This window comes from Aotus nancymaae, unplaced genomic scaffold (assembly GCF_030222135.1).
Source record: "Aotus nancymaae isolate 86718 unplaced genomic scaffold, 86718_ANA_hifiasm-v0.15.2.pri h1tg000106l, whole genome shotgun sequence".
Taxonomy (NCBI): Eukaryota; Metazoa; Chordata; class Mammalia; order Primates; family Aotidae; genus Aotus; species Aotus nancymaae.
This window is the reverse complement of record NW_026988521.1, coordinates 4,224,605-4,249,978: the sequence shown is the minus strand read 5'-3', so window position 1 is coordinate 4,249,978 and position 25,374 is coordinate 4,224,605. Positions and strand designations below refer to the sequence as shown.

General features: G+C 50.0%; 1 protein-coding gene across 3 annotated transcripts in view; it reads right to left on the bottom strand.

Moving 5' to 3' along the window:
* Window positions 1-25,374, bottom strand: part of SHANK2 (SH3 and multiple ankyrin repeat domains 2) — a 648,778-nt gene that overhangs the window by 493,985 nt on the left and 129,419 nt on the right. For all 3 annotated transcript variants that reach the window (XM_064370277.1, XM_064370276.1, XM_064370278.1), the window contains exons 8-9: window positions 18,820-18,936; window positions 4,959-5,036 (exon numbers count right to left, since the gene is read on the bottom strand). In XM_064370277.1, coding sequence (XP_064226347.1) covers window positions 4,959-5,036; window positions 18,820-18,936 — 195 coding nt within the window. The remainder of the gene's footprint in view (window positions 1-4,958; window positions 5,037-18,819; window positions 18,937-25,374) is intronic.

The window sequence follows — 25,374 nt, the reverse complement described above, 5'->3', positions numbered from 1 at the left end:
CCCTACATCAGCATCTGAGTAGTTAACTGGGTACTAGAGCATAGCCAAGCTGACATATCAAACTACCCATCACACAGAGCCCATTCCTGCCTCTCTCCCTTGCTGTACCCCCTCCTTGGTTTGGGCCTTCTACTGTTTAGACTTCTATCCTTTCTGTTTCTCTTTGTCTTCAGAATCAGGAAGCTTGCTATCTTGGACTGAGCAATCCAGAAAGCAAAGGGTCCCTGATGATCTTCATTTCACAGCTGGTTGCAAGAGAAGTGCCTATCAGAAAGAAGGCTCTTCCTCACAGTAAATCCCAGAGCCCGGGATTGGAAGTCAGAAGGCCTGGGGACTGCTGACTTACCACTAATTTTGGAATTCTCACCATCTGTCTCTCTAGATTTCCATTTATCCCATAAATCAGAGATTTAAAAAGCCTACCTCATTGGGTTGAACATTAAACAAGAACATGTAGAAAAGCATTTGTGAACTTTAAAACTCTGTGCAAATGGAAAATTCATCACTATCATCATCACTATCATTTTCAGTATCTTAATCACCATAATCATGGCCATCATCAAAATCATCACTATTATCACCATCACCACCACCATCACTAAAAACACTACCATCATCACGACCACCATCATCACATCAACATTACCATCATCATGACCAACACCATCAACATCAACATTAACACCATCATGACCACCATCACCATCAACATCATCATCATAACCACCATCATTACCATCATCATGACCACTACCATCACTATCAACATTACCATCATAACCACCATAACCATCAACATTACCATCATCATGACTAACACTATCACCATCAATTTACCATCATCATGACCACCAGTCACTATCAACATTACCATCATCATGACCACCATCATCACCATCAACATTACCACCACCATGACCACCATCACCATCAACATTATCATCATCATGACCACCATTATCACCATTACCATCATCATGACCACCACCATCACTATCAACATTACCATCATCATGACCACCATTATCACCATTACCATCATCATGACCACCACCATCACCATCAAAATTACCATCATAACCACCATCACCATTAACAGTACCGTCATCATAACCACCATCACCATCAACATTACATCACGACCACCACCATCACTATCAACATTACCACCATCATGACCACCATCACCATCAGCATTACCACCATCATGACCACCATTATCACCATCAACATTATCACCATCATGACCAGCATCATGACCACCACCATCACCATCAACATTACCACCATCATGACCACCATTATCACCATCAACATTACCACCATCATGACCACCATCACCATCAACATTACCATCATGATCACCATCACCACCATCAACATCACCAACACCATGACCACCATCAGCATTACCATCATCATGACCAACACCATCACCATCACCATTACCATCATCATTACGATTACTGGGTATATATCCAAAGTATTATAAATCACTCTATTAAAAAGACATGTGCACATGTATGTTCACTGCAGTGCTGTTTACAGTAGCAAAGACCTGGAACCAACCCAAATGCCCATCAATGATAGACTGGACAAAGAAAATGTGGCACATATACACCATGGAATACTATGCAATCATAAAAAATGATGAGTTCATGTCCTTTGTAGGGACATGGATGAATCTGGAAACCATCATTCTGAGCAAACTAACACAAAAACAGAAAACCAGACAACGCATGTTCTCACTCATAGGCAAGTGTTGAACAATGAGAACACATGGGCACAGGGAGGGGAATATCACACATTGGGGTATGTTGAGGGATGGGGGGCTAGGGGAGGGACAGTGGGGGATGGGGAGGTTGGGGAGGGATAACACCAGAAGAAATGTCTGATGTAGGTGACAGGGGGATGGAGACAGCAAACCACCATGGCATGTGTGTACCTATGCAACAATCCTGAAAGATCTGCACATGTACCCCAGAACTTAAGGTACAATTAAAAAAAAAAAAGAACTCTAGTTCAAAGTGTCTGAAAAGCCAGAAACAAAAAATAAAAACTTGCCTTTCTGAGCACTTTTTATATCATCAGCACTTTCCAGATGAACATATTTGATCCCTTTTAAATGGTGCAGCCAGCCATCATTTCTCCCACAAACTCAGTATTAAATGATTCATTTATCATAATTGGGAGAACAATTGTGAATGAAAAATAAAAGCTGGGGATATTTTATGGGCAAAGATCCACAGAGTAAATCCAGTCTCTGTATTAGTAAAACACAAGGCAGGAAGGTGAGGAGGAGGAAGCTGGCTCCTGACCGGCATTGCCAGGGCCCATGGGGACAAGTAAATTGGCGGAGACCTCATTCCACCAGTTACCTGAGCAATGTCTATGGTGTTCGGAGTCTCATCAGTTCCGTGGCAGTGTGCATCACTTTCTTTGGGAATCATTTGTGGCACTGATTGATCGTCCTTAGCAAAATAGAGACAGACGGCACAGATTTGTGCTGGTGCAGTTTTGCTGCCATGAGGGTATACTAAGCATCCTACCAGGACTCATGTAACAACGGCATCCCCATCTCAGGTGGTCACTGCCAGTGGTGGCAGGGCACTAATGGTGACTGACAGGGAGGGGGCAGGCCACCCACATGGACCTTTTATCCTGGGTGCCATGGAAGACTCATTTTCCTGGAGCTCCGTGTGGCAGCTGTAAGCTACCGCCGAGGAGAGTCAGAAATAGTTTTCTGGTCTTTTTTAAAAGAAAGGACCAACAGACTATATTATTTAATGGCCAAAAACAATTTTCTTTTGTTTTTGAGACGGAGTCTGGCTCTGTGGCCCAAGCTAGAGTGCAGTGGTGCGATCTTGGCTCACTGCAAACCTCCGCCTCCCAGGTTCAAGCAATTCTCCTGCCTCAGCCTCCCAAGTAGCTGGGATTGCAGGTGTCAGCCACTGCACTGGCTAAGTTTTGTATTTTTAGTAGAGACAGGGTTTCACCATCTTGGCCAGGCTGATCCTGAACTCCTGACCTCATGATCCACCTGCCTTGGCCTCCCAAAGTGCTGAGATTACGGGCATGAGCCACCACACCCAACCCAAAAGATAATTTTTAAAACAAGTCCACTAATGCACAGTTAACCCCAAAGGGGCAGACACAGTCACACCATGAAATCAAAGAACCCCACAGCCTCCTCACATTCACCACTGGAAAGGGGACATTTTCCTGTGTTACTGTAATCTCTGCGGATCCATCAGCAAACCAGGGACCCCGTTCAACAACCCACTTTACATTAGACATTTGCGAACTGCCAGATTCAAAACCAAAATCCAGGCCCACCATGACTGAAGAGTTAAGTAAACTCCCTAATGGCTGATACGGTTTGAATATGTCCCTACCCGAATCTCATCTTGTGGTTCCCATAATCCTGTGTTGTAGGAGGGGCCCAGTGGGAGGGAACTGAATCATGGAGGCGGTTACCCTCAAGCTGCTTTTCTCATGATAGTGAGTGAGTTCATGAGATCTGATGGTTTTCTAAAAGACTTTTCCCCCTTTTGCTTGGCACTTGTCCTCAATGCCACCATGTGAAGAAGGACGTGTCTGCTTTCCATTCTGCCATGATTATGAGATTCCTGAGGTCTCCTGAGTCATGCTGAACTGTGAGTCAATTAAACCTGTTTCCTCTGTGAACTACCCAGTGTCAGATATGCCTTTATTAACAGCATGAGAGAGGACTAATACTATAGTGCCTATGAAACATCTGGGCCCAGTTGTTGGACTGAACTCCTTCGTTTTTATCACAACAAACTTGTATATATTAGGAATGTCTAAGAAGAGTATTAGTAAAATCATTCGTAGAAGCCAATTCTAAACTAAAGTTTTCTCAGGGCAATAAGATGCACAAATTATTTCCAAATGAGGAGAATCGTGGAAATGTCCATTTTCAGTTCAAGTGGACGTGATGGTGTATAACATCAAAAAGCATTTCTACAACTCGTTTAGCTAAAAAAGAATGAGGATTTAGCTAAAAGGATTTTATTTTCACCCTGAACTGTTGCATCAAAAGTAGACAAGCTCCATATCTGTGCAACAGCATATTACCCAGCCATGAACAGGAGTGGAGCATGGACACAGGTCATAGTGCAGGTGAGCCACGAAGGCATGACGCTGAGTGACAGAAGCCAGAAGCAAAATGTCATCTATTGTATGACTTCATTCATATCACGCGTCCAGAATAGGCAAATTCATAGAGATGGAAAGTCATGCACAGTTTTCTAGGGGCCAGGGGAGGGGGAGTGGGGAGTGGCTGGTTGGTGCGTATAGAATTTCCTTTTGGGGGTGATAAGTTCTTAGTTAGACAGTGGGGACGGTTTTGCACAGCATCAGGACATACTTAATGCCACTAAAGTGTACACTTTAAAATGCTTCAAATGTTAAATGTGTTTTATGTATTTTACCACAATTTTTTATAAAAGTTTAGGACCTGGGTTTGTGCATTCCACCACAGAACACCCTGGCCAACGCTTGGCTGGGGTTGTTCTCCCTCCATTCTGGGACAGCGGACCCCGTGGGGGTGCCAATGGAAGGCAGACCCCTCCTGTGCAATCCTCAGGAAGTTTGCCCCACTGGATGGACGGGCAGCAGAGCCAGCATCTCCCGGCAGCTGTACGACTGGAGGCACGTAGATGTTTGCTGCCTTTCTGATGCTGACTGCCACACCCATGTCCACGTTCTCCGTGCCACGTGCTCTAACAGGAAGGAGCCAGTGCGAGCAGGCACACTGAGACAGGGCGGCAGCTTCTCACTAAGAGAGGGAGGCGTCCGGGGCAGCCTCCGAATAAGAAAACGTCTGCAACAAAGCGAGCTGGCCTCCTGTCACACATACAAATGCGACCGCGGAAATGCACGGCCCTCACCCACGGTGACTCACACGTGGATCCTGACGCTGAGAACACGTTTACCTGAAATGGAGTCTGGCTGTTGTAGTTTTTCAATTCCTTATTTCCGCCTCGAAACAGAAGCACTCTTGCACAGCTGTCCTGCAGAGAGAAAAGGAGAAACCTGTTTGTAAATGCTAGCACAGACATTCTACAAAGAAATCTGCCCAGAGGCTCAAGCCCACGGAAAACGAGGGAAACATAAACTCACATAAATTAAAAAAAAAAACCCTATGGCCAATTTCACTTTTAAAGACTATATTCTACAGAAAGTCTTGCACATGTGTATAAAATATGTAACAAGTGAAATATCTTCAGTAAAATACAGAAAGAAAGAAAGGAAGGAAGAGAAAAAGAAGAGAAGAAAAGAAAATCTGCAGATAGCATACATGTTCTAAAATAGGGGAAGTGCGGATGTATTCTAGAACATTCTTTAACTCGGCAGTCTCAGGACACAACAAGGCAGATGACTATAAACTGACAAGGAACATATCCAGAAACTTCTGAATAAAAAAGGCAAGTCTCAAAACAATAATATTGGCCAGGTGCGGGGGCTCACACCTGTAATCCCAGAACTTTTGAGAGGCCAAGGTGGGCAAATCACCTGAGGTCAGGAGTTCAAGACCAGTCTGGCCAGCATGGTGAAACCCCATCTCTACAAAAATACAAAAATCAGCCAGGCATGATGGCGGGTGCCTGTAATCCCAGCTACTCGGGAGGCTGAGGCAGGAGAATCACTTGAACCCGGGAGGCGGAGGTTGCAGTGAGCCGAGATCACACCATTGCACTCCAGCCTGGGCAACAGAGTAAGACTTCATGTCAAAACAAAAAACAAACAAAAACAAACCAATAATATTGCCTGATTTCATTTACATTTTAAAGGCTGCAAGAAAAACTAATAAAGGCTTAAAGTCTTTATTATAGAAAAGCCGAGACTATGTCTGGAAGGATACGTACCAGTTAACAGTATTTACTTTCGTGAAAGGAAAAGGGATTAGAGAGAGAACAGAAGGAATCTTTTGCCATTTTATTTTTATTTTTTGAGACCTAGTCTCGCTCTGTCGCCAAGGCTAGAGTGCAGTGGTGCAATCTTGGCTCACTGCAACCTTTGTCTCTTGGGCTCAAGTGATTCTCCCCACCTCAGTCTCCTGAGTAGCTGGAACGACAAGCATGTGCCACCACACCCAGTTAGTTTTTTTGTAGAGACGGGTTCTCACTATATTGCCCAGGCTAGTCTCAAACTCCTGGGCTCAAAAGATCTGTCCGGTTCAGCCTCCCAAAACACTTGGATGCTAAGCCTGAGTTTCCTGTATGAATCGCACTTCACTCCCCAAGCCCACCCCCCAGCCCCAGCCCGTCAGGCCTCAAGTGGACGCTAAGCCCTATGCTATTCAGGGTCTCGTCCCTGGAAGTTGTCCTCGGACTCGGGGACAGCCCAGCAGGTTTCAATAAAGATGCTCGCCCACTCCCGGGAAGCAAGAAGTTGGGGCAGCCTCTGTCGCCTCTCAGTATGAGGACCACACATGTCAGCAGGGGAGGGACAGATGCCCATGAAGCTGTCAGCCTGAGGCTCACGGGGCAGCGGGGAAAGGAGAGCCAGCAAAGCCGTGTGTGAGGCCTGAAGAACACTGCAGATGGAGGCTGAGCTGAGAAAAAGCCAACACAAGGAAAGGAGCCGCTAGGAGTCCATGGTGTTTCCAACCCACGTGTGAGTCTACAAGACCGTGCAGCAACCAGTTCGGGGTGACACTCTGCACGGGGTTTTGGGGTGGGAAACCCCTGGAAAAACACAAATGTGGATTCCAGGTTTTATGCTGAGATAAACTCTCCTAATCACTGCCATAAACGTGTGTTGCTTTGAGTACAGGAAAACATATTTAAGGGAATTCTCAAAGATGTAACTGTGATCAGCAAACAAACCTTTCATGTTTGGGGTACAATTAAATCCAGAGTTTAAAAAACAGAAACACTGGCCGGGCGCGGTGGCTCATGCCTGTAATCCCAGCACTTTGGGAGGCCAAGGCGGGCGGATCACCTGAGGTCAGGAGTTTGAGACCATCTTGGCCAACATGGTGAAATCTCGCCTCTATTAAAATACAAAAAATTAGCCGGGCGTGGTGGTGTGCACCTGTAGTCCCAGCTACTCAGGAGGCTGAGGCAGGGGAATCGCTTGAACCTGGGAGGCGGAGTTTGCAGTGAGCCGAGATCACGCCATCGCACTCCAGCCTGGTGGCAGACAGCGACTCCGTCTCAAAACAAACACACACCAGAAAGGCCAGGCATTGGTTCTGCTGTGCCTGGGGTCCACACCATGGGAGGCACAGGTCAAGACGTCGGGCCTGGGTATTTCATTTTAGGATTGCAAACGACGGCCCTTGGCTGAATCCTGCACATCTCATTTTGTGAATAACGTCTTATGGGGATGCGACCACATCCACTCCCCCGCATGCCTTCTGTGACTGCAGAGCCTGAAGTATTTATTCTCTGGGTCTTTACAGAAAAAAGGGTGCCCACCCCGGTTTTCATACAGTAGACCTGTGTCTCCCCAACGCAGTAACAAGTTCATAGACACGACCAGGCTGGCAGGATGCCCTCACGGTGGACATGTTAACAAGGATCCTCAGGCCCCAGGTAGGCGAGTGACAGGGAGCGCGGGGTGACAACCAGCTCCAGCACTCGGAGAGCAGCTTTCGAGTGGTTCTGCCTCTTTCCTTTGTAAAGTAGGGGCACCGGGCTTGGTGGCAGCCTAACGAGCCTGATGCAACGTCACTGACACAGGTGGGGGTCTCCCTCCTTCCACCCCCAGCAATGCCCTTTCCCTGGAAAGTGACCCCTGACCCCCAGGGGAGGGGCCCACCCATGTGGACAGTCCCTCCGGGTCCCAGCCACATGGCCCCTTTGGGGTATCACCTAGAAACTGGGAACGTCAGTTTCTGAGGGTGACCAGCATTTAGAGAGGTGCACAGAACGCGGCCTTCTCCACTGGGATGAGGCAGACAGTGGAGGGCACTGGCCTGGTCCCTGGCTTTTCCAGTCCTGATCTAGCCCTTCCTCCCTCTGCCCAGCTGCAAGACTTGCCCTGCATCCTGACTGTGAGTCCAAAATTTCCCTTCAAATCACCCCCAGAGGGGTCCTGTTATTTCCAACCCAGAGAGTCTTTTTTTTTTTCCTTGAGACACGGTCTTGCTCTGGTGCTCACTGCAACCTCCACCTCCCAGTCTCAAGTGGTCCTCCACCTCAGCCTCTCAAGTAGCTGGGACTACAGGCACGCACCACTACGCCTGGCTAATTTTTGTATTTTCTGTAGAGACGGGGTTTCACCATGTTGCCCAGGCTGGTCTCGATCTCCTGGGCTCAAGTGATCTGTCCACCTCGGCCTCCCAAAGTACTGAGATTACAGGTGTGAGTCACTGCACCCAGCCCAAAGTCTTCGTTAAAATCACAGTATTATCAGGCTACAGTGAGCAAACAGTTTGCTTTTTGCTTTGATAAGAGAGACAAAGGAAATGAGGAAGAGTCTCCGAGACCACAGGGCCAGGAGGGCGGGATGAGGCCGTTCCGCCAGTTCCTGTCTGGAGGCAGGAAAGAGAGAAGCAAGGGCGGAGGGACCCCAGGGAGTAGGCATCAGTGGGGACATGAGGGCTGGCCCCCGGGGGTGCTGTTCACCCGTTTGCTCTGGGCTCTAACTGCACGCTGGCCCAGTGGTCTGGAAGAACCACCCAGCACCGACAAAACCCAGATGGCTGAGAGCGGCCTGGTGAATCGGAATTCAGAAGGGAGGAGCCTGGGGACGCTCTTCCCAACTCCTCTTACTTCTCATTAAGAACTTTCCCTGACAATTCCCTATTATAGGCTGGGCATAGTGGCTCACACTTACAATTTCACACTTTGGAAGGCTGAGGTGGGAGGACTGCTTGAGTTCAGGAGTTTGAATCCAGCCTGGGCAACAAGGCAAGACCCCATCTCTACATAAAATGAAAAAAAATTAGGCTGGGTGCAGTGGCTCACACCTATAATCCCAGCACTTTGGGGGGCTGAGGCGGGTGGATCACGAGGTCAAGAGATTGAGACCATCCTGGCCAACATGGTGAAACCCCATCTCTACTAAAAATACAAAAATTAGCTGGGCACAGTGGTGTGCACCTGTAATCCAAGCTACTTGGGAAGCTGAGGCAGGAGAATCACTTGAGCCTGGGAGGTGGAGGTTGCAGTGAGTCGAGACCATGCCAATGCACTCCAGCCTGGGTGACAGAGCCAGACTCTGTCTCAGAAAAAAAAAAAAAATTAGCCAGGAGTGGTGGTGCCTGCCTGTAGTCCCAGCTACTAAGGAGGCTGAGGTGGGAGGATCCCTTGAGCCCAAGAGGTTGAGGCTGCAGTGAGCTGTGATTGTTCCACTGCACTCCAGCCTGGGTGACAGAGTAAGGAGGGGAGAGGAGGAGAGTGGAGGGGAGATGAGCAGTGAGTGGGGAAGGTAGGGGGGAGTGTGTGTAGAACTCTCCCGGGGAGGTGTGCAGTGAGTGGGGAAGGTTGGGGGGTGTAGAACTCTCCCGGGGAGGTGTGCAGTGAGTGGGGAAGGTTGTGGGGTGTAGAACTCTCCCGGGGAGGTGTGCAGTGAGTGGGGAAGGTTGGGGGGTGTAGAACTCTCCCGGGGAGGTGTGCAGTGAGTGGGGAAGGTGGTAGGGGGGTGTAGAACTCTACTGGGGAGATGAGCAGTGAGGGGGGAAGGTGGGGGGCACGTGAATACAAGGGAGCCTCTGGACACAGAAGTGGGTGGAGTGTCTTCATAAGCAAATGGGCATGGAGAGAGAGAAGGCGTAGGTCAGCAGCAGAAACCTGGTGGCAGATGGGTCCACAGGCACACAGACAGTGCTGCAGTTAGGATGTTAACTGGGGAACTCCAGGTCCCATGAGGCCACTTCCTTTCAACAGCACCGAGACTTTTTTCACTTAAATGTCATAGACACAAATTACTGCATACTCCAAATTGTAAGTCAGGAGTTTGTTTTCATGCTAAATTATCTTTTGAAATAAGGCGGTTTGGGCAGCCATAAATGTATCAACCACCACCATCATCACCATAAATGTAAGAACTACTAAGATGTCTGCATGAGTAAAATGGGGAAGGGGCTGGGATGCTGGTGTCATCAGAGCAGGGCTAGAACCTGGTCCCCCAGACCAGCCTTCCCCTTTGAAGAGCTGTGCCACTAAGTAAGGGCCAGGGTAAGTATGAGTATGCCCCTCAGTACCAAGGGCAGGGTGCTTCTGCCTGGCCTGTGCCCGGCAGAGGTCCCCTTCCCCAATCAGAGGGTTACAGGCATGCGTCCACAGGATTTGGGTTGGAAGCCTGGTTTCCACATTCACTAACAGGGCAGGCTTTGACCACTCCTGGATCTTCTGACCTGTGTAATGGGAAAGCCAACCAAGCCACCCACAAGAGTTGGAGGAGGCGAAGGAAAGGGCGTGTGGGTGCTGTCTACATTCAGCGAGACCCACACCCGCAATGCCCAATGCTCAGGGGGCTGTCACCCCATGATGGCCCCGCGGGAGATCCCACAGAGCAGACAGGTGCTCCACATGACACCAGCAAGGGCACAGATGCAAACAGAAAACACCGTGTCTTCCTACCTTGGCTCGCACTGGAACCAGAGAGGCAGGCTGTTTTTTATTTTATTTTATTTTTTACCTTCCAAACAAATTTGCCTAGCCTAGTCACCTCTGATATTTAAAACTTTCTTTACTCCTTCATCATCCAGGGCAGAAAAATGAACCCCAGGCTGCTCCCCTCCCTCTGGAGCTCCCAGAAGGCCAGAATGAGGTGAAGGGTTGACAGATTAGACACAATTTGATGCTTACACTCAAAGCCCTAATTAGGTGATTTCATAAAAGAAGAGAGAATATTCCGATCACAGTGTATTTTATTTCAAGTGTGGAGGTGGTAAGGCCTGCCTAAAACTGATAAACACATGTAACAATCCATACACCTGGGTGCTTTTAGATTTAATAAGGAGAGGCTTGTTACAGGAATATCATCAATATCATCAATAGCATCATCATCATCATCACCATCATCATCATCATCACTAACACCCACATCAGTCACCATCAATATGACCATCATCGCTATCACCATTGCCATCATCATCACCACCACCACCACCAGTATCACAGCATCAACACCACTACCACCACCACCACCACTCACCATCAGTATGACCATTGTCACTATCACCATCGCCATCATCACCATCACCATCACAGCATCAACATCACCACTACCACCACCACTCACCATCAGTATGACCATTGTCACTATCACCATTGCCATCATCACCACCACCACTACGACTATCACCATCACCATCTGTATCACCAGCAACACCATCATCACCATCACCTGCATCACTCACCATCAATATGACCATCGTCACTATCACCATCACCATCGTCCTCACCACCATAACCACCACCACTACCACCATCACCATCACCACCACCACCATCACCATCCATATCATCTGATCACTATCACCATCACCACCATCCTCACCGCCATCATCATCACCATTACCTGCATGATTCACCATCAATATGACCATCATCACCATCGCCACCATCACCACTACTACCATCACTCACCATCAACATGACCATCATCACTATCACCATCCGTATCACCATCACCTGCATCATTCACCATCAATATGACCATCATCACTACCACTATCACCACCATCCTCACCACCATCACCACCACCACTACCACTATCACCACCATCACCATCCATATCACCACCAGCATCATCACCACCATCACCATCATCATCACCGTCATCACAATCATCACCACTGTCATCACCTGCCATCACTCACCATCAACATGATCACTGTCACTATCATCATCAGCATTGCCATCATCATTAGTACCGTGACTTAATCTACAAGTAGAAAGAGGGAGGGGTGATGTACAAAAGTACTCTCCATGGCACACTGAGTGAAGGACACTCCTGGTATTTAGCACCCAGAAGCTGTGAATCCTAAATACCCAGTCATGCGTGACACAGTCCTAGACAACAGAAGACTCCACCCTGACCCCCAGTGTCTGTAGCAGAAAAGCTCAAGGGCTATAAGACTCATTCAAAGAGACTGGAAGAATCTGAAAATCTAGGGAAGACAAATAGAATTCCTTTGTGTGGCAAGTTCCCCAGCTCCACAAGGGAACACCACCACTGCCACCATGACTGTGTTTGGTGACCACAGGCCATGTTCAGGGAGGAGACCTGTCAAGCCACCATTAGATGCCACAGTGACTTTGGCCATGCTCTGTGAAGGCAGAATGGAAAGAGACCTTAGTGAGCATGGAGTCTGGTATGCCAGTGCTGTCTCACAGTGGAGCCAGCTGCTGCTCCGCAGATTTCTCAGCATCACTGGGATTCTGAGTTATGGGTTGGAAGCCTGGCATCTGTCCTATACACACGTTCTTGGGGTAATTCCAATATGAAGGTTACAGATCAGTTACAAACCTCATTTATTCTGCTACATTGCCATCACCATCACCATCATCACTATCAACCACCGCCATCATCACCATCACCATGACCATCACTATCACCATGACCAACCTCACCACCACCATCAGCGCCATCACTATCAACCACCATCATCATCACCATCACTGTCACCATGACCATCATCACCATCACCTTGATTACCATCATCACCATCACTATGATTACCATCACCACCACTGCCACCACCATCTTCACTATCACCATCATCACTATCAACCACCATAACCATGATTACCATCACCACCACCACCATCACTATCAACCACAACCATCGCCATGACCACCCACACCACCACCACCATCACTGTCACTATGACCACTATCAGCACCATCACCTTGATTATCATCACCACCACCACAACCATCAACACTATCACTGTCACCATGACCACCATCAGCACCGTCAGTCACCATGACCACCATCAGCACTATCACCTTGATCACCATCACTACCACCACCACAACCATCAACCACCACCATCATCACCATCACCACCTTCACCATCACCATCATCACTATCAACCACCATCATCACCACCTTCATCAGTGCCACCATCATCACTGCCTTCATCATCACCATCACCATCATTACCACCTTCATCACCACCACCACTACTATCATCACAGCCACTATTTACTGAGCATCCACTATGTTCCACGAATACTGTATTAGCATAGATTTGTTTTCTATTTTTAGCCTCTTAGCAACGCTGTAAATTCAGTATAATCATCCCCACATTACAGATGAGGTAATTCAGGGCCCTAGAGAGGCGACAGGCTGGTCCAACACAGCACAGCAAGGCAATGGTCTAGCCGATGAGATCCAGACCTTCAGCCTTCTTTGCGTGACCGCGCCACTTCCCGAAGGCTGCCTCCTGACTCCTTTCCTTGAATCCTGTCCTGATTGTCCCACCCCTGGACAGCCTATTGTTCAACACTACTCCCTGCATGCCCTGTGTGTGTGCCCTGTAAGGCACCCTTTCTGCTTACAGTTGCCAGAGTGGTTTCTGCTGCCTGCACGGTGCCCGCTCTCATGCAACCACATGCCTCGCACATGTGTAGACGACGGGGAGTGAGTACAGCAAGGTGTCCAGCTGGTGACAAAGGCAGGAGAGAAGCTTTGGGTCAAGTACAATGCGCAGTGCCTGTGGGACAGAGGTGGGGGGTCTGCATTCCTCCCTGGCACTTACCGAAGACGCAGACATGAAGCTGGGCCTCTCCTGGAATCACACGAGGTGCGGATTGGACCAGCTTCTTTAACTACATTAGTAAGACACTCCAAAGAGTCTGGGAAGGGAACGAGGGAGGAGACTGAAGACATGCTGAACCCCGAGGAGGAGTAAGAGGGATTCGCGAAGCTGGATCCGAGACCACCCGCTGCCATTCCGACTCACACTGTAGCCAGAGGTCAAGGGGCCAACAAGCCCACAGCCTGTGACCTGCCCACTGGTTCCTGGAGGTCATGCAAGGCCAGGAGTCAAAACCAGGGGGGCCAGCTAAGGTACTTCCACCCAGGCAGAAGAGGGGGCACACACAGGCGGGAGTTGGACAGCTCTCCACACTGCCTCCAGAGGCCCCCTGGCTGCAGGAGAAGCCATGCAGCCCTGGGGAGGGGGATCCATCAATCAGACAGGTGGAGGAGAGGAGCAGATGCAGCCTTCTATTCCAAGGCTTAGCGAATGATGGCCTGCAAGCCAAATCGGCCCACTGCCTGTTTTGTAAATAAAGTTTTATTGGAACACAGCTACACTCTGATTTACATACTGTCTGTGGCTGCTTTGGCACTACCATGGCAGTTGAGTTGTTATGACAGAGTCCATGTGACACGCAAAGCCTAAAATATTCACCAACCGGCTCTTTCTAGCAAAAGCAGCTGGCTCCTGTGCTAACCTGAGGCCCAAGGCGGGGAGAGGATGTCCTGGAGCCCTGGTCAGCTTGGGACCCTTCTGGAGCCAGCAGCTGAAGCGTAGGACAGATAGGGGCACATGGAGTGTGGAGTGATACTGAGTTGAGCTCAATACAGATCGTCACAATGTGTTAGACTTTTCTAATAGGAAAGAAACATCAACACTTTCAAATACCATCTTGTCCGCAATTCTTTCAAGTGACAAAAAATAGGCTTTTCTTGATTTTTCAAGATAAAATATGCTTGCAATCTACTGGGGAAAATTAAGGGATGTTTTTCCCATCTAAAGCAGTAATTAGGAAGCAGATGTTGGTGCAGATGTGTTTCCCAGCCACGGCCAAGCCTCATGATGTGTTTTTCTAATGCAGCTGAGAAACGTATCTCCACACTCACGCAGACATTTCAGCATCCACACGCTGTGGCCTGCCTAGGGACACAGCTGCATACAAACCACATCAGTGTGCTTTCCTTGAGGGGGAAGCCAGCAGCTCTGGAAGGCACTGCTCACAGCCCAGCTGAAATGCTACCCAACCCCAGCCTGGCTGTTCTCTTGTGCCAGGTATGAAAGATGGCACCTATGCCTCTGATGGCATCCACACGTGCTTCCTCTCGGGTGGACCCAAGAGGAAGGGAGTTGTCAGCAGAGAAAACAGGGAAGGCATAATAACTGCCTGGGCCTGGACATTTCACCCTGGCTATGTCTTGCAAAGGGCTGCGGAGCACAATGTACAACTAACTATGTAAGGGAGTCATTACCAGAAGGCTTGACTGAGGGGCAGGAAGTCTGAATTGGGTGTTGAAGAACGCACAGGAGTTTTCCAGGGCAAAGAATCAAAGAAGATTTTACAGCTAGAAGCAAAGTGGGACTCCAGCAGAGGGGCTAGAGGCGTGGGCTGGTGAGTAGCCATGAAAGGGCTGGGGAATGGCTTGGGTAAAGGGTGAGGCTTGAGATTTCGCCCCAGAGGCCACAGCGAGTCGACAGGATGGGAACCCCACTTTGGGCCGGGAAGATAATGCTGACAGCCTGCAGGGGATGGATCCAGGCACAAAGAGCCCTGGACCTCCAGCAGGGCTCCTCCTCTGAGATCTCCCTCTGTTCGTCCAGGAGGAAGAGCCAAGCCCTCCCACCCCACGCCGCTCTGTCACTTAGTGAAGCACCCACATCTCGCCACCCTCCAGATCTGAAGTTCCCTGAAATCAGAGAAAGAGAAAAAAGAAGCAAAGGACAGAGATGTTCTTCAATAGTGACGTCCAGGAATTACGCTGACTTTGAGCACCCAGGAAACAGAGAAACAGCCCCCGTCCTCCTAAAGCAGTGCCCGCACCCCACCTATGCCCCATGAGCCCAGGGCCCCTTCTCACCCGCTGCACTCCACAGGCCGCCCCCACCGCCTAAACCCTCACGACTTCCCGCCTCCCGTGGGACCAGTACCCCCCGCCACCCTGCTTTGTCTCTCGTGAGGCCACAGTGCACACATGAGATGGGGCGTCACTTGGCGCTGTCATTTAGGATTCAGCCTCGCGGAGGGCAGGGACACATTCATTTCCTGCTATTCTCGGCTCTTCCACTAGGTCTTACAGGGAAGAGTGTGAAGATTATTATTCGCTCTTTCACATCAAGGTTCCACTTATGGGTGTTTTTCCCCAAAAGAAATGAAAACGGGGTCTTGAACAGATCTTTGCAAACCTATGTTCACAGCTGCATCATCCACAATACCCAAAAGGTGGAAGCGAGCTGGGGCCCACTGCCAGATGCCCATGCGTACGGACCACACACTTGAGTATTATTTAGCTTGAAAATATCGTTCAGCTTAAAAAGGAAAGACAAAAAATCCCGACACAAGCTACAGCACAGACGAACCTTGAAAACGTCACGCTCAGTGAAATAAGCCAGACAGGAAAGGACACACACTTCATGCTTCTACTCACATCGAGTCCCTATGACAGGAAGACCTATAGACACAGAAAGCAGAACAGGGGTTGCCGGGGCTGAGGAGGGGGCAGTTATCGTTGGATGGGGACAGAATTTCAGTTTTGCAGAACGGGGGTTGCCAGGGCCGAGGAGGGGGGAGTTATTGTTGGATGGGGACAGAATTTCAGTTTTGCAAGATTAAGAGAGTTTTGGAGATGAATGGCGGGCGGTTCCACAGCCACGTGAATGGGCTTCATGCCACAGAACAGCACACTTAAAAGTGGTTAAAATGGAGTACTTTGCCTCTTAAAGCACACTGAGGCATCATTGAGGCATATCTGTCCCATGCAGTGGTGGAAGGCTTATGCTATTTATGTATTTGTTTGTTTGTTTGTTTGTAAGAGTCTGGCTCTGTCGCCCAGGCTGGAGTAGACTGGCATGATCTGCAACCTGTGCCTCCCAGAGTGCTGGGATTACAGGTGTGAGCCACTGCACCTGGCCAGGCTTGCTTTTTTAAATTATATTTTATTTTTTTGAGAGTCTCACTCTGTCGCCCAGGCTGGAGTACAGTGGCGCAATCTCATCTCAATGCAACCTCCGCCTCCCAGGTCCAAGCAATTCTCCTGCCTCAGCCTCCCGAGTAGCTGGGACTACAGGCCCCCACCACATTCAGCTACTTTTTGTACTTTTAGTACAGACGGATTTCACCATGCTGCTCAGGCTGGCCTCGAACTCCTGATCTCATGATCCACTGGCCTCGGCCTCCCAAAGTGCTGGGATTACAGGCATGAACCACCATGCCCAGCCCAGGCTTGCTTTTAAAATTTTTATTTTGGAGACAGGGTTTCAATCTGTCACCCAGGCTGGAGTGCAGTGGCATGATCTTGGCTTCCTATAGCCTTAAACCCGCAGGCTCAAGTGATCCTCCCACCTCAGCCTCCCAAGTAGCTGAGACCACAGGCACATGCCACCATACCAGGCTAATTTTTAAATTTTCTGTAGAGATGAGGTCTCACCATGTTGCCCAGGCTAGTCTCAAATTGGATCAATCAATCCGCCGCCCTTGGTCTCCCAAAGCACTGGGATTATAGGAGTGAGTTGTTGCACCCGGCCGGAAGGCTTGCTTTCGTCATGTGACGGAGCCACTCATGCCTGGCGGGGGTACCAGACTATCCTGGGGCTTCGTCCACCACATCCTTCCCCTTCTCATGACTCTGATCTGCCCCTCTCCATGTCCCACATAGAGGCCTGCAAACGGGGTAGATGGCCGACCCCAGAACTGAGCCAGATTTGCATCCCAGCTACGGAGGATGGACAAGAGATCCCGGCTCCTCACGCATCTTCTGGGACACGGATGGCATCAAGGTGCGGCAGTGACCAGACCTGAGCCTTGAGCCCAATTCTGGCACCAGCTGTGTGAGCAAGCAGCTCGCCTCACTTTCCTGGGGCTCTATTTCCTCTCTTCTACAATAGGGTAACAGTTTCCATCAAGGCAGCAGAGGAGAATGACCTGAGATACCCCCTGCAAGGCCTTCCCGGTGCCCCCCAGGGTTAGGGCTGGCTGGGGTGCATGCAGCTGCAGCATGTGAGAAACAAACTTACCCATTTAAACCTAAAGAATTGACTCAGAGACCCGGAGAACAGCAAAAGTGAGACTCCCTTTTTTTTTTTTTTTTTTTTTTGAGACCTAGTCTCACTCTGCCCCCCAGGCTGGAGTGCAGTGGCATGATCTTGGCTCACTGCAACCTCCATGCCTCCCGGGTTTAAGCGATTCTCCTGCCTCAGCCTCCCGAGTAGCTGGGACTACAGCCATGTGCCACCACACCTGGATAATTTTTTGTATTTTTAGTAGAGACAGGGTTTCACCGTGTTAGCCAGGATGGTCTGGATCTCCTGACCTCGTGATTCACCCGCCTTGGCCTCCCAAAGTGCTGAGATTACAGGTGTGAGCCACTGCATCCAGCCCTGAAAATGAGACTCTTAATGACAGTTTTGCAAGATCAGGTGTCTGCTGGGCAGGCACACCCAGCACAGTTTCAACAAGGAACTTATTCCCCAGGGCGCAGGTCCCTCCCCCGGTTCCTCATAGGCTGAGGACTATGGGGTCACAGTTTTTCTGGACGTTGCCTATTGGTTGTTGGGTTGGGGATTCAGGTGGTTTTTAAGGGTTATTTTGCTGCATCCACAATGCACTGCAATTTTAGTTAGCTTCGCGGCTTTTTAAGTATTTGACTTATGATCCAAGTAGCTGGGCAGGCTGATAAGAACAGACAAATCAAGCAATTTTGCAGGCTAGTAAACTTTCATCTTAGACTAAACGTTTTTGGTTTGGGTGAGGGCAAGAAAGAGGCAGGGGCAGGCAAGCAGGCGTTGGGCATTTAAGCAAGGGCTTCCTATATTTTCCTTTGTAGTTTGCCGACCTAAGCCGATTTAAGGCACTTTGTTTTGGAAATGGATCGTGGTATACACAGTCTCCTTCAAGCGTGCTCACCACTCACCTGGTTGTAGAGGGCACAGATGTGCAAGGCCGTGTTCCCGGAGGCGTTCTGGGCGCTCATGTCTGCCCCGTAGAACAGCAGATGCTCCAGTTGCTGCACGTGCCCGTATCTGCAGGCCTGAAACGCAGAACCCAGGCTGTGAGTCGGGAGCCCCCCGCACAACAGCCGCATGCACACACAAAGTACAGCGGCCCCTCGGCTGCTCTACCAGAACCCCAAGGCAGGGCAGGCAGGGTCTCTGCCGACCCTAACCTCCCACCCACCATCTGGGCAAGGGCTCCAAATACATCAGCCTTCGTGCCAGGCCCCTGGCTGTGGACCAGGGAGAAGGACATTCATGGTGGGACCGGGGACTAGTGCTCAGCTGTGAGACAGAGGGTCTGGGAAGGGGCCACAAAGTTCCTTCCAGCCCTATCTGGAGGCCTAGAGCCCAGAGGCACAGGACATCTTTCTCCCAACCTCAGCGCCCAGCTCCACAAGATGCAAACCAGAATGCTCAGCCCTGGCCTCAGTTACCCAAGCTCCCCCTTCCAAGGAGGCGGCACGAAATGGCCAGGAGAGGCCCTCACAGCCTCTTCCCTCCGCTGCACCCACAGGAGTGAGCCTGGTCCTTCTATGTGCAAGAGACGGCCCCACGATTGCTTTAATGCAGTCCAGCTCCGAAGCAGGCCATAGACTGCAGGGGTACATCAGCCCCACATATGATCAACTCCTCTCGGAGACCTTCTGGGGGCAACGCGTGTGGTTTGTGAACCATCAGGGCTCGGGGGTCAGACAGACCCAGGCATGAACCATGTATCAGAACTTTTGCCTCGGCACCTATGTGCAGCCTCATCTGTAGGCAGGAACAACCCTCAACCCTTGCAGGGTTCAGATGAGAATCACATGGGACAAAGAGCCCCACAGGGCCTCACATGAGGCTGGGCGTTGAGTCAGCACTCAGTAAGCCGGTACAGCCCCTCCCCGCCCAAACCCACAGGGGCCAGGGAGGTCCCTGCGCAGGTGGTGAGGGCGTCTCTGTCCAGCCACACACTGCTCCACATTGAAGTCGCAACCTTGGACTTGGAGAAATGTCGGTCCTGACCCAACACGTCTCACCCTCCAGGTCGGGAGGAAAAGAGGTGACCCTTGCCAATGGCAGGCGGCCGAGGGGTGTTGAGAGCAGTGGGTGCCGTGGCAGCCCAGGAAGGGGTTCTCATGAATCCTGCTTTTCTGCTAAATGAGACAGATAGAGGTGAACTTCAGCTTCTCATGGTCCACGAGAAAGAGCCACACCTCAGCGATTAACAGTGAGGAAAGATGACAGGGAAGATACTGAAACTATTAATTGGATGAGCTGTTAAAAAAAGAAACCCAAGAAATATCCATTTACCATCGCTGTGCCCCCCACAAATCTCATTAATTTATAAAGTAGACCCCTGCTGCAGATCTCACTGCTGTCACCTGCCTGGCCCCCATGGCCCCTTCCTCTGAGAACTGCACCTGTGTCTGCCTTTGGGGGCAACTCCAACTCCACCCTCAGAGGTCCAGGGAAGGCCTCCCCACCCAACTCCTGCAGAGGCATGAGACACAGGCAGGAGCAAACAGGTTCATCTCCCAGGCACCGTGAGGGATGGCCACGTGACCTCAGAGAAGATGCCAAGTCCCAAGCAAGAACATTTGTCAGAACTACTAGGAAAAATTCTTTCTTCCTTCCAGAGTGGAGAGCAGAAAAGTGAAGAGCCCTGGAGCTGCTGGGACCCTCAACATAGAAGGGAAGTATGGCAGGTGCAGGGAGAGGAAGAAAGGAAAAAGGAAAGAGAGAGAGACAAAGAGAAGAGACAGGAAGAGTCATGCACATAGCTAAGCTGACACTGTATGAGCCCGTCCATGCTACAACTGACTCTGGAATTTCAGGGACATAAAGATTAGGCAGAATTCCCTCCCCTACACCCACTAGTTTGCATTGGGATTTGTGTTCCTTAAACTGAAGGATCCCTGGCTATTTGGAACTCCCTGAAGGACTTCTGGGAGGCAACACTTTGTTACAGCTTAATTTAATTGCTCTGTGGTCAATAAAGACAACTAATGTTAGCATAAAAACACGGAACAATTAATCCACACTCATTATTCCCCTTTCCCCAGTTAATCTGAATTTATGAGCTTGTAAGTCCCATCAGTCAGATGGAGCCAGAGCACTCTTTCCTTGCAAGGGCAAAATAGGCTCAACAGGAAGAGAGAAAACGGAGCCGCTGACTCCAGGCGGATATCTCGTAGAAGCATTCCCAAGAGCATTCTTCCATTTTCCGCTTTTTCTGTGTCCATGGCTTTATAACACACAAACCCGGGAAATACAGAAAAGTGTGAACAAAACCCCAAAATCACCCAGAATCCCACAGTCTTAGCACTAGCAGTGATTTTTTTTTCAAGTGTCATTTCAGCTAGTGTCTTCTTTCTGTTCTAACCCCTGGTTGTTGAGGCACGGAGCTGGGGCAGTTGTCATGCAGATGCATAAGGGGGATCCAAGCCAGGAGACAGGCAGACAGATCCGCAGATGTGCACGGAGGGCACTGCACACACAAGGACACTCAGGAAGGAGAATGGGAGCCCGGGTCTCACTGTCAAAGAAGGAAGTTATGAATACAGTATAGGAGAAAACCAGAATATGCCTTGTGGCATTGGCTTGCAATGGGAGTGTCAGGAGAAACTCACAGTTCTTAATATAGAGACAAATAAAACTGAAAATGTACATGCCCATGTGTCTACCCATCCCTAACTCTGGCTACTGAGAGGATGCAGGACCAGCAATAGCCCAGCAGCCATCAGAACCCCAAGCACCTGCACCTTGGCTTCTAAATACCACCCCACATTAAAAAGAACCAGGCTCCTTGGATAAACAGCTGACTCCTGAGGCAGGAAAAGACCTAAATGAGCTTGAAATACCTTGTTGTGCCAGAAATAAAGGAAATGGTAAAAAATCATTGGGGCTGTGTCCCGAGGACACAGGAGCCATTCTGAAGGGGCACCCACTGGCTAAAACTGGGACAATAATAACGGATTATTACCTCCTGAATAAACAGAACTCTGCAAGTTTGCCTTGTAAATATACGAAAAAATAAACAAGAAGAGAAATCTTTTCTTTGCAACAGAAACTCAACTAATAAATGTAGAAGCAATGGTAGGATTTAAAAATCTCCATTTAGCATTGTGATAGCAATCATTCTGGCAAGAAATGCCAATGGATGCCAAAACTCACAGGTGAAAGTGGTATGAGGAAACAGATTTTTGCATGATCTCAAAGATCACCACAAAAGATGTATGAATTACAAAGGAGCAAAGTGAGGCAGGAGGTGGGACGTGGCTCTGTGAGCAGAACTGAGACACCAGACCTGAGAACTAGCTAAAACAGGGCAGGGCAGAAGCAGCTTTCCCTAAGCCACACCCACCAGCATGCCACATCAATTTACTGTTGCCATGGCAACACCCAGAAGTTGCCGCCCCTTTCCCTGGCAATGACCTGATGACCCAGAAGTGACCACCCTTTTCCTAGAAATTTCTGCAAAACCTGCCCCATAATTTGCATGTCATTAAAAGTGGGTATAAATGTGATTGCAGCAGGGTCTCTGAGCTGCAGCTCTGGGCACACTGCCTATGAGGCAGCCCCGCTTTGCAAGAAACAGTACCTCTGCTGCTGCTGTTCACAGCTACTTCAGTAAAGCTTGCTATCCAATACCACCAGCCTGCCCTTGAATTCTTTCCTGGGTGAAGCCTAGAACCCCCCTGGGCTAAGCCCCCATTTTGGGGCTTGCCTGCCCTGCACCAAAAGAGAAGAAACTGGCCAGGCACGGTGGCTCACGCCTGTAATCCCGGTAGTTTGGGAGGCCGAGGCAGGCAGATCACAAGGTCGAGAGATCAAGAGCATCCTGGTTAACATGGTGAAACCCCATCTCTACTAAAAATACAAAAATTAGCCAGGCATGGTGGCGTGGTGGCATGTGCCTGTAGTCCCAGCTACTCTGGAGGGTGAGGCAGGAGAATTGCTTGAACCCAGGAGGTGGAAGTTGCAGTGAGTCAAGATCTCGCCATTGCACTCCAGCCTGGTGACAGAGTGAGACTTCATCTCAAAAAAAAAAAAAAAAAAAAGAGGAGACACCCAGTAGACCCTACCCAACCAGGTGATCCACATGACCTCCATGATGAGTACCAGGTAAATGGTCCTCACATGCCCCCATGAGGACGTGTGCTGAGAACACATCATCATCATTCCTTAGACATTCCTGCCAAATGCATATGCTGGATCCCGTCACAAGCAAACACCAAGCAAACCCAGCAAAATGACCACCCCAAAATCTTCAAAACAGTCACAGCCATGAGAACCAAGGGAAGCCTGAGGAAGTCTCCCAGATGGAAGGGCTCCATGCAGGGTCCCAGACTGGATCCTTTTCTATCAGGGACGTGACTGGGACACGGCACAACCCAAATGTGCTCTCCGTGTGAAGGGCCTATGGGAGGAGTTCCTTGTCCTATTCTTGCAACTCTTCTACAAGCTGGAAATGGAAACAGTCATTTACAATTTTAAAAGCAAGTAGTGCTCGCTTGACACGAAGATACTGAAAGCTACCAAAGTGTTAAAGGAAGAAATTCATCCTCCCCCACGGGAAGCAGCACTAACCCCTTTCTCTTATTTTGGAAGGGGTGTCTGGTCTCTGGCTGTTGAGAGACATCAGGGAGGGTGATAGGAGGGTGGAGAGTAACAGGATGGAAGGCAGCACACAGCCCTTGACACCTGCACCCTGTACCCCCTCTCCTGAGGTGCTTTTTAGAAAATGCGTATGTGAGGCACTCCACCCACATCTGCTGCCTCTGAATCTTCTGCTGAGGCCTAGTCAGGGGCACATGGAGATGGCTCCCCTTGAAACTCTGTGTTTGCCCCAGCAATGCCTAGAATCCCACCCACCCTTGAGCAACCACCAGACTTGGTGTGAATTAGGAAAAAGGGTGCTCCTTCCTTCAAGCCCTTTACTGCCACCTGCTGGACACTGGTGATACAGCTACAGGACCTAAAACTTTGGCAAGAGGAACAGCGCCCTCTGGGGTTGTGCAGTGCTCAGAAGAGCAACCACAGTGTGGGGAGGGGGGTCACTGCACTGCAGGGGAGCAGCAGAGATGAACCCCCTACCACTTCTGCGCAGCTCTGTGCCCCCTGAAAATCATTCCCAATCACACTTAGGCATTTCTCCTAAAGCACAGGCCTTGTAACATGAGGTGGAGACACCACGGCTCACACGAGTCACATCATTTCAGCGCTCACTGGGTCAGGAAGCGGGCTGCCCGTTAGCAGAGAAGCAGCATCCTGTCCAAACACAGGCAAAGCCCCCTCACATGGCCTGAGCCACCGGCTGCTCCGTGGCCCCGCATACCACGGTTTCCAAAGGCTGGCTGTTGTCTTCCCGCAGGCCCAGCAGTGAGGGGAGGCCAAGCACCCGAACGAACCCAGGCACACAGGCAGCGGAGGGGCTGGGATGCAAACCACAGAGCAGCCAGCTGGGTTTGGGTTGGTGCTGCAGGCTGAACTGCGGCCCTCCCTACAACATCCAGGTGTTGAAATCCAAACCCCAGGACCTCAGCATGGGACTTATGTGAAGAGGGTCTTTCTGGAGGTAAGTTAAAATGAGGCCAAGCCAGATGCAGTGGCTTATGCCTGTAATCAATCCAGCACTTTGGGAGGCCAAGGCAGGTGGACCACGAGGTCAGGAGATCGAGACCATCCAGGCCAACATGGTGAAACCCCACCTCTACTAAAACACAAAAACAAAAATTAGCTGGGTGTGGTGGTGTGCATCTGTAATCCCAGCCACTTGGGAGGCTGAGGCAGGAGAATCACTTGAACTGGGGAAGTGGAGGTTGCAATGAGCTGAGATTGCACCACTGCACTTCAGTCTGGCAACAGAGCAAGACTCCATCTCAAAAAAAAAAAGGCCATTAGGAGGCTCCTAACCCCGTCTGACTGGTGTCCTTATATGAGAAGAGCTGAGGACACAGACACCCACAGGGCTGAGCCTGTGAGGATGCAGGGAAAAGGCGGGCTCCGCGAGCCCAGAGAGGCCTCAGGAGGAACCGGCCATGCAACACCTCTGTCTCAGACTCTAGCCTCCAGAACTGCGAGGTAACGAATGTCTACTGTGTGAGGAACTTGTCACAGCAGCCCTATACAGAGAACACAATCACCCTGGGTCTACTGAAGTGTGCTATCCAACCCGAAAAGACCACACACAGATGCCATGCTACCATTCCGAAAGGAAAGCGGGCCGGCATTCCCACATGTACCTGCATACACCTGCATACACCTGCACACCTGCACACACCTGCACACACCTGCACACACCTTTATGCACCTGCACGCACCTGAACACACCTGCATACACCTGCACGCACCTGCATATACCTGCATACACCTGCACACACCTGCACGCACCTGCACGCACCTGCACACACCTGCATACACCTGCATACACCTGCATATACCTGCATACACCTGTGGCCCTTGCCCACTTCCCCACGGAGCCCATTCCTCTC